We start from the raw sequence: 13976 nt of genomic DNA, 5'->3' as shown, positions 1-13976 counted from the left end.
CCTCTCTCTGGTGTCCAATGGAGGCCTCTCTGTCTCACAGGAATCCAGGTCCTTTTCTGCAAAATGACCGTTTTCCTGAAAGAGCAACAAGGATTCAAAACAGAGAATGAATGGTGAGAAATATAAGAAAGAGAATGACAAAGACTTAAAGGGTGTTAGATCTCATTCCATGGATGTCTTCCCAGAAAAAGGATGGGCCATCAATAGAGAAATATGAGATGTTCTCCATCCTGTTTAGAGCCCCTTGAGAGTATCCAGAGGAAAGTCTCTCTCACCTGCTTTCTCTCCTCTGCCTGACTCAGGAGGAAACCTTCGGCCAGGGCCACCGCCTGCGAACTGGTCTCCGCTCCGCATTCCCTCACCCAGCTCTCCATCTCCGATGGAAGGACAGCCAGGAACTGCTCCAAGATCACCAGGTCCAGCATCTCAGCTTTTGTGTGCCTTTCTGGCTTCAGCCACTGATGGCAAAGGTGGTAGAGTCGGCTGCAAACCTCTCGGGGTCCTTTGGCCTCCTGGAAGCAGAACTGCCTCACCTGCTGGCTCTGCACCTCTGAGCAGAGGGTGTCCTCCTCACCCAGGATCTTCTGCACAGTGTTTTCCCATAACCCCCCACTGCTCCCAGTTTCGTTGGCATGGCCTCTTCCAGGGCCAGCTGAGTCTTGCTCATCCATCTGTGCTCTCAGGAAGCCTCTGAGAGATCAGAAGGAAGCCTTCGGTCTTCTGCCAAGTTCTGTCCGCCTTAATGAAAAGCTCTAGCAAATCCTACAAAGCAAATACATTGTTCTGTTACAAAAGTTGTCTCATATCAGGAGAAGAAATAGGTTCCCTGAGCAAGCATGGATGAGTCTTGCTGGGAACCAGGGCTGGACTGCACCACATCCCAGACCATGAGCTATCTTTTTGGGGGGAAAGAGGAGTAAGAAGAGAAGAAATATCTCTCTAGCCTTCTAGCAATGCAAAATGTGGAGGCAACGGAAGGGATTTCTGGGAGATGAATCAGCCTGGTTTCTCCTGTCTTCCAGTCAATGCATGAAGTCAGACCTGACTGACGAGGGAGTCATTTGTATCATGTGAAAAATGGATGCTTGGCTCTAGTGGGGGTCCTCACTCGGGGGTCTCAGGAGTTGCTCCCCCCACCCCACTCCCCTGCTTCTGTCTCCTTTTCTTGCACTTGGACTCTCTGCCGCTCTCAAGACAGACTCCTGGGGTGGGGTCCCTTTTTCTTCGCTCTGAGGGCCAGGTATGTATCTGGCCAACCCCCTGAGGGCCAAGTGGACAGGGTCCAAAGTCATTTCCCCAGAAATTTAGGAGGGTAATTTAGTATTATTATTCTGTTAGCCAGCTTAACACACACACAGCCATTGACGCCAAGGTCCCTGGAGGCTCAGGGAGTAGCAGCGCCCATTTCCGGCTGCTTTGCCAGCAACAATCCCTTTGGGAGAGAGAGGATGTGGTCCTGGGATGCCCTGCTCTGGGTGCGAGGGGATGGCTGCAGTGGCCTCCGTGGGGAGCTGCCCTGGGAGACACTGGGAAACTGGTCCCCAATGCAGCAGCCAGACTCTGGGCTGGGATCCCTCTCTTTATTCCTGGCCTTTCTCTCCCACCTTAACTTCCTTCCTCCCCACGGTTTTTTTTTTGAGTGGGGGCTAATCCACCTCCTCGTCCAGCTTTGGAAAACCATTTGCAGATGTTTGCTCTGTTGTGCAATGAGGCTGAGCGACGTCACACAGAGTTAAAGTCCCAGGGACTCCTTTGTTTAAAGAAGGGAGATTTCGAGGGAGTCAGTTTTTTCCGAAAGACCAAATGAGTTTGGGATCCTCTGATCTGCAGGAAGGAGAGCGTGGCAGCCCTGGCCCCTCCCTGGCAGGACCCTCTCCTCCCTGACTTGGGGTCCCCCCCTACAGGAGCAGATCAGGCCCCCCAGGCCCCCTCCCCTGCTGCAGCCCTGGGACCCCCACCAGATCCCAGAGAGAGGGGAGACTCACCAGATCCCAGGAGGGGGCAGCGAGGCAGCCCTTGCAGGAGAGACACCAAAGCAGGAAAGGACTGGGGAGGGAGGGGGCTTGGTTCTGGAGGACCTGCCCCTCCTTGAGTTCCTGCGACCTCGCCCCTCCCTGGCAGGACCCCTCCCCCCCCCACATGAGCCACCCTCCCCTGCTGCAGCCCTGGGACCCCCACGGTCTCCCCACTGCACCCTCCGGGGGGGGGGGAGAGGAGACTCACCAGATCCCAGGAGGGGGCAGCGAGGAAGCCCTTGCAGGAGAGACCCCAAAGCAGGAAAGGACTGGGGAGGGAGGGGCCTTGGCTCTGGAGGACCTGGCCCCCCTTGCTTCCTGTCCTCTCTAGGAAGGCAGCTGAGTTCCCTTTAACCCTTGCAATGCCGAGTCCACCCAGCTCAGCCCTCTCTCGCTTGGCAGAACCTCAGATTTCTATCATTTTTAATGGATATGGGGGGGCAGCTCCCCCCCCCCGGCTACGCCACTGGCCAGATACCCTTTTGGGGTGAGGCTCTTGGTTGGACTCTCAGCATCTCCCTCCTTTCATCAAGAGACCTCAGAGACCTTTAAAACACAGAACACATGCGACGCAGACCAATGATGCATCACCTCAAATCCTTTCAAATCTCCAAGTCTGCTGCTGCTGCTGCTGCTGCCCTGAGTGCTGGAAGGAAGACCTGCTCCCTGCAAGGCCCTTTCCCACCTGGCCTGGGGGGCGAGGACCAGACTCCCCCTGCTCAACAGAAGAGACTCCGGGGAGGCCGGAGGGACATTGCCCTGCTGTGAATCCTGGGGAGCCCAGACTCACTGGAAGAAACTCTGGGGCTGGGGCAAATCTTTTAAAATAGTTTTTAATCTGTGGCGCTTTCAATGCTGGGTGTTGGTTTTTTCCTCTGTTGGGGGTGGGATAAACGTTTAGTTGGTGCTGGGGATTAGTTTAATTTCAGTATAAATGTAAGTTGTTGTGTGTTGTTCTTGTTTTCTAAATTAGTTTTTACTGACTTATTGTATAGTTTGTATTTGGTTCTTAAAGGGAGAGGGCCAGGGCTGCCAGGGAGTGGACCCCATCCAACAGAATGGCTGGGGCAAGTTCCACAGGCGACAACCAATCTCAGTGATCACAGAAAGGAGGAGGAGCTATGCTAATGTCATTACCGAGGAGGCAGGTTTAGTCGTTGTTTGAGGACTATCCCTGCCTCCGGGTCTGGTGGATACTGGAAGGATACTGGAATCAGCAAGGGAGACCCACAAGACCTGAAGGTGCTGCTCTCCAATGCCAGGTCAACGATTCACAAGACAGCTGGCTTCCACGACTTAATTGTGGATGGAGGACTTGACCTGGCATGTGTAACAGAGACTTGGTTGGATGAAGCAGATGGGTCTGTTCTTGCCACTGTTTGTCCACCAGGTTTCTCTTATGCACAGCAAACCAGGTCATGTGGGCAGGGAGGGGGGGTTGCAGTGATTTTTAGGAAGTCATTAGCTTGTACCAGGCGTCCTATTGGGAAGACACAGTTCTCTGAGTGCATGTTCTGGAAGGTGGGCAATAGGGGCAGTACAGGATTTCTTTTGGGGTACCAACCTCCCCGCTACGCCAAGGATTCCCTGCTTCAGGTTGTGGTGGATGTTCTCATGGAGACACCTAGATTAGTTGTCCTAGGGTATTTTAACATCCATGCTGACATGACCTTACAAGGGGGCTGTCCCTGAATAAGTTTGGCCCAACTCATAGTCACAGACATGCCTTAGACCTGGGGTTCACCTCTATGGATGTGGGTGATCTGACACTAAGTGAAACTGAAACAAAAGAAGTGCCATGGTCAGATCACTTCCTGGTGCAACTGGACTTCTCTGTGACGCTTCCCCTCTGCAGGAAGGTGGGACCAATTCAGAAGGCCCATCCCCGCCACTTAATGGATCCAAATGGTTTCCAGAGAGTGGTTCGGGGTGTTTTATTCCATGTTGATGGCCTTTCCGCTGATTCCCTGATGTCCCGCTGGAATGTGGAGTTAACTAGGGGTATTGACTGGCTTCAAAGCGCCCTCTCCGATTGCATGGAGCCCGTACAGCCCCATGATTTTCCCCAGGGCTGAGGGCAATGAAGCTGCTGGGAGAGATCATCAGGGAGTTTGGGCTGGGTGTTCTTCAGTATGCGGATGATACCCAGCTCTACCTCTCAGAACCAGTGAAGGTGGTGAAGGTCCTGTGTGAGTGTCTGGAGGTGGTTGGAGGATGGATGTATCTAAAAGCCCTTCACACATGGCTATGTACAATGGTACCTCTGGTTGCAGACGGGATCCATTCCGGAGCTCCAGTCGGATCCTGAGGTTTCTGCAACTGGAGGTGCCGCTTCTGTGCACGCAAGTGGCACACTAGCACACTTCTGCACATACGCACAGCGCATAGAGTGCTCCTGCGCAAGCACACGTGGCGAAACCCAGAAAAACACTTCCGAATTTGCCGGGTGCGTATCCCAAAGGATACGTAACTGGAGGTGACTGTAAGTAGAGGTAGCACTGTATTAGGAACACAGCCATACATTCTTGTGTGTGTGTGTTTCTATTTGCAAACTCCCCCAGTCTCTGAGCGGTGAGACTCCAGGGATCCCTGGCCCATCTTCGGTTTCCTTGGAACGAAGGTCAGCGGAGACTGTGGTGTCTTTACGTTATATGGCCAATTCTGGATCCACATGTCCTTCCACAGTGGGGACATTGTCTGGGCAGTGTGGGTTTGCCAAGCGTGCCTTCCTCTTGGCACGTTTCTCCTTTGCGTCCTGAGTTCGAGTGTCTTCAAAGCCCATGACACCTTTGGTCAAGGCTGTTCTCCAACTGGAGCACTCGCAGGCCAGTGTTTCCCAGTTGTCAGTGTTTATACTACTTTTTTTTAGATTCGCCTTGAGACAGTCTTTAAACCTCTTTTGTTGACCAGCAGCATTACGCTTTCCATTTTTATGTTCGGAATAGAGTAGTTGCTTTGGAAGACGTCAGGCATCCGCACAATATGACCGGTCCAATGAAGTTGAAGTTTCAATTTCTGCCGCTCCCCATTCTCTCCTCAGGGAATGCTTCAGAAGCATCGGGAAATGCTCTCCCTTTGTAGCACACAAATCAAGGGCTACATTCTCGGCAAAGGCTTGCCGCACCAAGAAGCTTTTCTCACTCTGTCGACAAGCAGCTTTTCCCATTCCCTCTACGTAACTCAGGGACTGAGTTCATTCCACAGCTTAGCTCAAGCTGGAACTACCTTTTACTGTCCTTATCAGAGGGCCGCTAGAAATCAAGGGGCCTGCTGCTTCTGCTGGCCAATTAGTGCCTGGCAAGAACTGGAAGTGAAGTCACATTTGAAACAATACAGAAGCAGTCAAAGGGAATTTCATAGCAAGTCTTTTATTCAGTCTCACCTGCAATCGTGTGTGCTGAACACACAGAAACACATAATGTGAAATTACTGGGAGTTACAGTCTCCAAATAACACTCAACACATGCAAGCAGATTAATGGAATAGCACACATGATTCCCCACCTCCTTTAAAAAATCATTGTTTTTATTTATTTTCATGGTACAGAGATAAATTTTGAGAAAGCAATAGTTACAACAGTAAACAACAAATAACATGTCCTGATGAAATTGCAGACTTTCATCTTGACGTGTGTTAAAGTTTCATTTGATTATTTTAAAAGATCACGCCATATTTTCTCGCGAGTGCTGGGTGGATTCCTGCAACAGTCTTGACAATATATGTATTCAATAAACATTTGCCACCTGTTATAAAGGGAATATGGAATGTGTAGCCCAACCTTCTTGATTTCCCCAGGCCAACAAAATTTAAGATACTGAAATTGTGGTGCCCAGAATTGAACACAATATTCTAGGTGGGGCCTGACCAAGGGAGAATAAAGTAGTACTATTCCTGACCTTGATCTGATTCTGCCTTCTGTGACATTGGCTTCCGCTCCCCGTTTGGTGTCCTCCGCAAATGTGATGAGCATCCCCTCAGTTCCTTCATCCAAGTCATTTATAAAGACGTTGTACAACAATGGACTGAACCCTGCAGCACCCGTCTTGTCACTTTTCCCCAGGATGAGGAGGAACCGTGAAGGAGTCCTCTTTGGGTTCGGTCAGTCAAATCCACCTAACAGTTTCCTCATTCAGCCCACATTTTACCAGCTTCCTCACAGAAAGATCACGGGAGACTTTGTCAAAATTTGCCTTACTGAAATCAAAACACACTACAAAATTTGTAACTCCATCCAAAAAAGGGGAGGAGGGATTTCTCTGGCTTGACTTGTTTTTGGGAAAGCCATGCTTTCATCCTGTATATTTATGTTGTGAAATCTTCAGATGAAGGGCACATAAATTTTAAAAATGATAATAAATAAGGATATTGACAAGCTGGAACATGTGCAAAGAAAGGCGATTTATTTATTTATTTAGTATACCACTCGATCCAGAGGTGCCAACTAGAATAAAATATTGGTGGGGGGCAAGGTAAGGCCCACATTGCACAATCAATCACATGATGCATGCACACCATTTGAATAGCAATGCCTATAATGGCAGTGACTTTTTAAAAAAGTAAAATTTTGAGCCCGTAGTTCAATTTCCAGCAGCTCCCCTTGACCTGGAGAACACTTATAGCATTTCATCTGGGGGGTGGCCCCCTCAAATATTTTAATGGGGGGAGCAAAGACCCCCAGGCCTCTAAGAGAAGGCTCCTATTCTCTATACCCACAGGTCTCAGGACAGTTACAACATAAAAGTACAATATAAAAATAGAAAATAAACATCTGTAACCCCCGTCCCTGGCACATTTTTAAAGGGCATTAGATGTCAATCAGCCAAAGGCCTGGTTGAAAAGCTGGGTATCAATCTTAAATAGTTCATTAATTTGGTAATATTGAAGCCAATTCACTTTATCTTTAATTTGTTCAAATGCTTTTAATTTAAATCTCTCAGCATCCTCTATGAATAAATCTGAATATCTCAACCACTTATTCTCCATATTTAACTTTTTTTTTGTGCCTGAGCTTCCATTGATAAAATCCATTTGGGTGTTTTTCTTACCAAAAGATCCTGATATCTAATCCATACATTATAAAGCGCCTTCCTGATTATATGGTTCTTAAAACCACTATGGGCCTTTATTTTATCATACCAAAGATATGCATGCCATCCAAACCTATTATTCAGTCCCTCTAAATCCAAAATATCTTCATTTTCTAATTTAATCCAATCTTTAATCCAGCAGAAGGCTGCAGCTTCAAAATATATCTTCAAATCAGGCAGGGAAAAACCTCCTCTTTCTTTTGTGTCCGTAAGTAATTTATACTTAATTCTCGGTTTTTCCCCCCTGCCAGATAAATTTAGACAAGGCCTTCTGCCAATCTTTAAAACATTTAACATTATCAATAATAGGTAAAGTTTGAAACAAAAACAACATTTTCAGCAATACATTCATCTTTACCACCAATATTCGACCCATAAGTGAAAATTTTAAATTTGACCATATCTCTAAGTCTCTTTTTACTTCATTCCAGACTTTCTCATAGTTATCTTTGTACAAATTCAATTTTTCCGCTGTTAAGTTCACACCCAAATATTTAACCTTCTTTGTGAATACCAGGCCTGTTTTTTCAAGAAGGGTCTTTCTTTCATCTTTATCTAGATTCTTTTCTAATACTTTAGTTTTGCTCTTGTTCAATTTAAAATCCGCCAGCTGCCCGTACTCCTGTATCCTCTCCAGTGCTTTCATTACACTGGCCTCTGGATCTGTAAAGTTAAAACCAAGTCGTCTGCAAAGGCTTTTAATTTATACTGCTTAGATCCTACCACAATGCCCTTCACTTTCTCTTCTTTCCTCAACATATTCAGCAATACCTCCAGGACCAAAATAAATAGTAGAGGGGAAAGTGAGCACCCTTGCCTGGTTCCTTTTGAAGCAGGACCTGGAGGAATTTTACCCTTATGCTTTTCATATAATCAGTTATCCATACAATCAGGTATCAGTTATCAATATATTCATATATAACCAGATATTTCTACAATGATTTTATAATCCATGATTGAATCGTGAAAGCTTCTGCTTAGCTTAATAGCAAATTGCTTAGATCTGAGAAATCTGAAATGAACATTGTCCCAGTACCTCCTTGTTCTCTCCCTATCTCACTGAACAAGAAGGGGGAAGCAATAAATTTGATGTGCTGACACATTTCCCCTCCTTCTCCACACAGGGTCTGGGTGGTGAAACAGGAAGATGCTAAACCGGAGAATGTCCCTTGTAGCAGATGGCCGCGTAGGAGCTCAACAGCCAAAGTTCCTTTTTGCCTTAAGTTTCTATTTCTTGCTATAAATCTGGGGAAAAGGTTAAGACTGCATGTTCAAACTAAAAAGCAGAAGTTGGGAGGAAACTCTTTACATGGCCAGGAGAGAGGCTTGCATGCGCTCATTAGCTTATTTTTTGCTGCCGTTTGCGATGTATCTGATTATGTCATATCTGTGATGTATGTATTCAAGGTACAAAGCCCCTGGGAGCCAGGGCTCGGGGCCCAGTCTTTTGGAAAGGATTCCACTGGGTCAATTATTGCTCAGCAAAATAAACATCACTTTCTTTTTCTCCACTGCTGCGTCTGTCAATTCTTAGACTCTATTTGAGTTGGTCACTGGCATCTTAAAATCCTTGCAACATAACTGGTGGCGGACTAGGATTGCAGGCCAGAGGGGTATCATTTTAACCACAGGCCCTTGCCCATCGGGCGGGGTGAGCGTCGCTGGACTGCCAGCTCTCCCCCAGGCGCCATCGGACATCTTTTCCGAGGAGGGAAACAGCTTTCCATCGTACTCAAACGCCCCGCCCGCCGTGGCAACGAACTGTGAGGAGAAATTGAACGTGTGACGGGAAAGCGCGCAGGAAACCAGAAAGAGGATATGGGTGAGTAGAAAGGAAAACAATATTGTAATTAACGAGGTCTGATCAACCTCAGCCACTCACTAGTAACCCCAAATAAAAAGGAAAAGGTCCTTGTGGGGAGAACCTGGGTGAGCTTAGGAAAAGGGTAAGGGTTTGGAAACTGTGTGGTGAAGTGCTGTGTGGATAGATGAGAGTGCATTAAGACCCACTGGAGCAGGGCTAGACTGATTGAGACCCCATAATCGCAGTTGCGGGCCACGCGAGTGCGTCCCGGTCGGATATCTGGGGGAAGCGTGTGGGGTTTTTTGAGAATCTGTCTGGTCCAAAGCACTTCACAAGGGACATACCGATGGGGGGGGGGGGAATTGTTCAAAAGCCAGAAATCCAGGCACCCCTTTGGATTGCATGATAGCAAATTTCAAAAAAGCCTTCTCGGAGGACTATGGGGTCAGACTGATTCCCGGGACCCTGAGAATGCATTGCCAGTTAAACTGGCCTAGGCAGGTCCCCAAATGGCAGTTTTGATGTGGAATTATGCCGGCTAGTCTGGATTTCTGTAACGAAGGAGCCAGACACTCATACTGACCAATTCCCTTATATTGATCCTTGGTACAACATTTGCATGAAAAGCTCTTCTTGGATGAAAAAATGCAAAGGAGACAGCTGCAGAATTTTGGCAGTGAGGCAGGAAGCCAGGAAAAATATAGGAGGACTTAAAACTCCAGCCCCTGCCAGGAAGATTTATGGAGAGCATCCTGAAGAGGAGAATTTAATTTTTCCACCTCCCTATGCTCCGTCAGCTAGAACTTTACCATCGCCCCCAGCCGTGCCCCCACCTCCAGCCCCGATACCTCCGGCAGGACAATCATTGCCAGCCGCACCCAGCCTACAATCATTGCCAGCTGCACCTAGCCTTCAGGATCTGCCTTCCCTTCCTGCCCAAGCTGTAGTACAAAATCAAACTATGTGAACGCCCCCCCCCCCCCGAAGAGAAGGTTCACACGGACATTTCAGCTTTAGAGACATTAGGAGCGGTGGGAGGGGGGCAGAGCCTGGAGAAACATCCACAGCGTCAGCTTGGGGTGAATTTAGCAATTCAATGAGCACCTCAGCTATGCATGAAAAATCAAATTTATGGAGACTAATGGATGCAGTAACTGATTCTGGACAGAAATTAGTAATAAAAATGAGAGAAAGTGATGTGCCCAGCTCTTCACAATTGTGGCCAAGCCCTCCTCCTTTGCCACACCTAAATAAGGGGGGATATTATCTCCGAAATAAGAAAGGTGCCCCAGCTCCAATGTTTCCCTTGAGTGCAGTTTTGGGACCACAAGAGCCAAGACCCACTGATGCCCAGGGGCAACCTAGAGGGCCGTGGCCAGCGCGTACACTAACCATGCAGTGTGTTCCATTCACAACCACAGATTTGCTAAATTGGAAAACCCACACCCTGCCCACAGGCTATGCAGGATTTAATGGCCTCAATCATGGTAACCCATCTGCCCACATGGCAGGATTGCAGGCATCTTTTAATGACCATTTTCACCACTGAGGAGAGGAGAAGAATAGATGCCACTGCAGAGAAAAATCTTAGAGCAGAGGTACCATCTACAGAGCCAAATCCAGACGCATGGGTTTGCACCCGATACCCCCTTTCAGATCCAGGATGGGATCCTGATAGAGACAAAGATGCTCTGAGCACTTACCAGCAAGAAGTCTTAAAAGCAATAAAAGGGGCAGCCAGAAGGCCTGCCAATATTTCCAAGGTGGCAGAGGTGATTCAAAAACCTGATGAATTCCCCTTCTGAATTTCTCGAACGTTTAATGGAAGCATACAGGATTTATACCCCTTTTGACCCAGAAGCCCCAGCAAACAGGCAAATGGTCAATGCAGCCTTCGTGGCTCAAAGCGCCCAGGACATAAGAAAAAAATTGCAAAGGCAGGAGGGATTCAAAGGGTCAAATCTAGAACAGCTCTTAACCATTGCGCAGAAGGTGTTTGTGAACCGGGATGTAGAAATTAAAAAGGACCGAGTTCGGGAATTGAAGCAAAAAGCCGGGGTTTTTTGCTGCTGCTATCAGCCAAGGCTCAGCGTTTGATGCAGGTGCCCAGGGGAGAGGCTCTGGTCAGGGACGGGGAAGAGGAAGAGGACAGCCGCTAGGAAGGAATCAGTGTGCCATTTGCAGAAAGGAAGTTCATTGGAAGCAGGAATGCCCTGATACAGGGAGAACAGAGGGACAGCTGGATGGATTCAGGGAACAGAGAGGGAGAGGATGGGGATCGCGGCGTGGAAGGACACAAGGAGGAAGATGTGTAAGGAACAGAGGAAGTAGTCGAGATTTTGTTGGGTTGGTGCAGTTGGAAGAATATGAGAATGAAAATGCATAGGACAAACCAGGCTCAACCCTTTCCTTAGGCTCCCAAGAGCCCATGGTCTCAGTTAAATTAGGGAGCCGTTTAATTACCGTATTTTTCGCTCTATAACACGCACCTGACCATAACACGCACATCGTTTTTAGAGGAGGAAAACAAGGGAAAAAACATTCTGAATGAAACAGTGGATGTATCATTTTTGTGCTTCATGCTGTGGCCACAGACATGTGATCTGATGGTGAATTTGGGGTGACCCAATGCAAAAATCCTGAGAATTCCTGTGGATCCATGCTTTGTAACCACGTTTTTGCACCATTGCAGCCCCAGGCAACAGTGGGTGCGTGATTTTTCTGGTGCAGGCTGTAGCCATGGACATGCTGTGTGATCTGATGGTGAATTTGGGGTGCCCCAATGCAAAGATCCTGAGGATCCATGTGGATCCATGCTTTTTAACCACGTTTTTGCACCATTGCAGCCCCAGGCAACAGTGGGTGCATGATTTTTCTGGTGCAGGCTGTAGCCATGGACATGCTATGTGATCTGATGGTGAATTTGGGGTGCCCCAATGCAAAGATCCTGAGGATCCATGTGGATCTATGCTTTGTAACCACATTTTAAGTGGGGAGCGAAGGAAAAACAAAGAAGATACATGAGAGGGGGGTGCAGAGAAGCAGCCGGCTAAGAATGCAGGAGAGGGATTTAACGGGAGGGAGGAAAGAAAGGCAAAAGTTTCCCCCCACCCAAGCCAGCCATCTCTCTCTCTCTCTCCCTCCCTCCCTCCCCCCCTCTCTCTCCCTCCCCCCCTCTCTCCCTCCCCCCTTCTCTCTCCCTCTCCCCCAGCAGCACCGGAGCACAGAGAGGAATTAGAAGGAACGACACTCTGCTTTCCCCTCTGCTTGCCTGGAGGGGAGGGGCTTTCCCTGCTCTTTGTTCCGTTTCAGCAAACACAGCAACGAAACAGAGGAGGGTGGGCAGTAAGACCCTGAGGCAGAATGCAGGAAAGCAGCCGCTTCCTCTTTTCAGGTTTCCCTTCTCCGTGAAGCGCGATTTGATTTTTGCCTGATTTTTCGGCTCCAGGGACCACACATTCGCTCAATAACACGCACAGACATTTCCCCTTCCTTTTTAGGAGAAAAAATCTGCGTGTTATAGAGGGAAAAATACGGTATTCTGTTAAGACTTTTTCAATTATTAGCCAGAATATTTGCGAATATTTTATAATCCACATTAAGTAATGAGATTGGTCTATAATTCTTTACATCTCATCTATCTTCTTCAGATTTTGGTATCAAGGTTATATATGTGTCTCTCCAGGTTTCAGGAGCCCTCTCCCCTCTCAGTATCTTATTACATACCTCTGCCAAAGGTTGAATTAACCAATCTTTAAAAGTTTTATAATATTTGGCAGATAATCCATCTGGTCCCGAGGCTTTGCCCAATGGCATCTGATTTATTGCTATCTCTACCTCCTGTCTTGTAATCGTGTCATTGAGTAGTTGTCAGGGAACTGCCATCAGTGCCGGAGGGAGAGAGCAAGCTCCGAGGGGATCCCAGAGAGCGTCCCGGGAGTGGGAGAGGCAGCCCATCTTCTGGGGAAGGGAATCAGCGTAGCTCCAGTGGAGAAGGGGGGCAGATGGGGGAATCGGTGAGGCGGTCCTGTGACTCCTTGCCGGGGACCAGCGGGGAGAGGAAGGGTCCTCCCCTGCCTACGCCCTCCTTGCGCAGAAGGCTTCTGCGCAGAGAGAGTGGGAGGAGACTAGGCGTCAAAGAACTTCTTTGCTGGAAGAAGTTTAAGAAACGCCCACTGACGGATTCTGCCAGCGATTGAGACAGCCACGGGTGAGTGGCTGTCCGGGCAGGAAAGGTTCACTCAGGCAACCCAGCCAGGTGTTGGGACAGGCTTACGCACGAGCAACCCCTAGAACCATTACAGTAATGATCTTTTATCTCCGGGAATTTTCTGCATTTCATTTGTTCTAAGAAATTGCTCAATTTTATCTTTATCCTCTTTACCTTTTTTATACAGTTGTTTAAAATATTTCTGAAAACATTTTCTAATATCCCTAGGGTTTTCCACAGATTTCCCCTCCATTACAATATTTGTGATCGTGTTTTGTTTCTGTCTCTTTTTTAATTGCCAAGCCAGCAATATTCCACATTTATTTGCAGATTCAAAATTTCTCTGTTTCATTAATTTTATTTTCCATTCTATTTCTTGATTTATAATTTGAGAAAATTGAGTCTGCAAAGCTTTAATGTCTTTTTGTATCTGTTGGCTTTTAGGCTTTGATCTTAAATTCTATTCTTTCTCTTTTATTTGAGAAAGAATTTTTTCCTTTTTTCATTTTGTATCTTTTTCTTTATAGCATTTGGTTGTATGAGGAAACCTCCCATAACAGCTTTACTAGCATCCCAAATGACTCTTGCTTCTACCTCTGTATTTATATTTAATTCAAAGTAATCTTTTAGAGTCTTTTGGGCCTTTCCCACCACCAAATCGTTCCTCAACAACCCATCATTCATCCTCCATCTGAAGGAACCCTGCAGATACAATTTCATTTCCAATAACACTACATTATGATCAGAGCATGTCCTAGGACATATTTGAATTTTTGATACCCTTGGAGTTAAATCTCTGGTAATCCATAAATAATTGGTTCTTGAAAATGTTTGGGAGGAATTTGAGAAAAATGTGTAAT

At 47.2% G+C, this 13976-nt stretch overlaps 2 protein-coding genes across 2 annotated transcripts in view; both read right to left on the bottom strand.

Moving 5' to 3' along the window:
* The window catches only part of LOC128412161 (zinc finger and SCAN domain-containing protein 31-like), a 56967-nt gene that overhangs the window by 36409 nt on the left and 6582 nt on the right, over window positions 1-13976 (bottom strand). The gene's annotated exons all lie outside the window — the stretch shown is intronic.
* On the bottom strand, window positions 151-1031 carry LOC128412163 (zinc finger and SCAN domain-containing protein 31-like). Its single transcript, XM_053385029.1, has one exon. It carries the CDS (start codon window positions 669-671, stop codon window positions 201-203), a length of 471 nt encoding a protein of 156 aa, XP_053241004.1. The 5' UTR covers window positions 672-1031; the 3' UTR covers window positions 151-200.

The sequence above is a fragment of the Podarcis raffonei genome, chromosome 4 (assembly GCF_027172205.1).
Source record: "Podarcis raffonei isolate rPodRaf1 chromosome 4, rPodRaf1.pri, whole genome shotgun sequence".
Lineage (NCBI taxonomy): Eukaryota > Metazoa > Chordata > Lepidosauria > Squamata > Lacertidae > Podarcis > Podarcis raffonei.
Note: the sequence above shows the minus strand (reverse complement) of the source record. Positions and strands in the feature narration are given on the sequence as shown.

Excerpts from the sequence above, each read along its gene's own strand:
- LOC128412163 (XM_053385029.1), bottom strand. The coding sequence starts at position 671 with ATGGATGAGCAAGACTCAGCTGGCCCTGGAAGAGGCCATGCCAACGAA.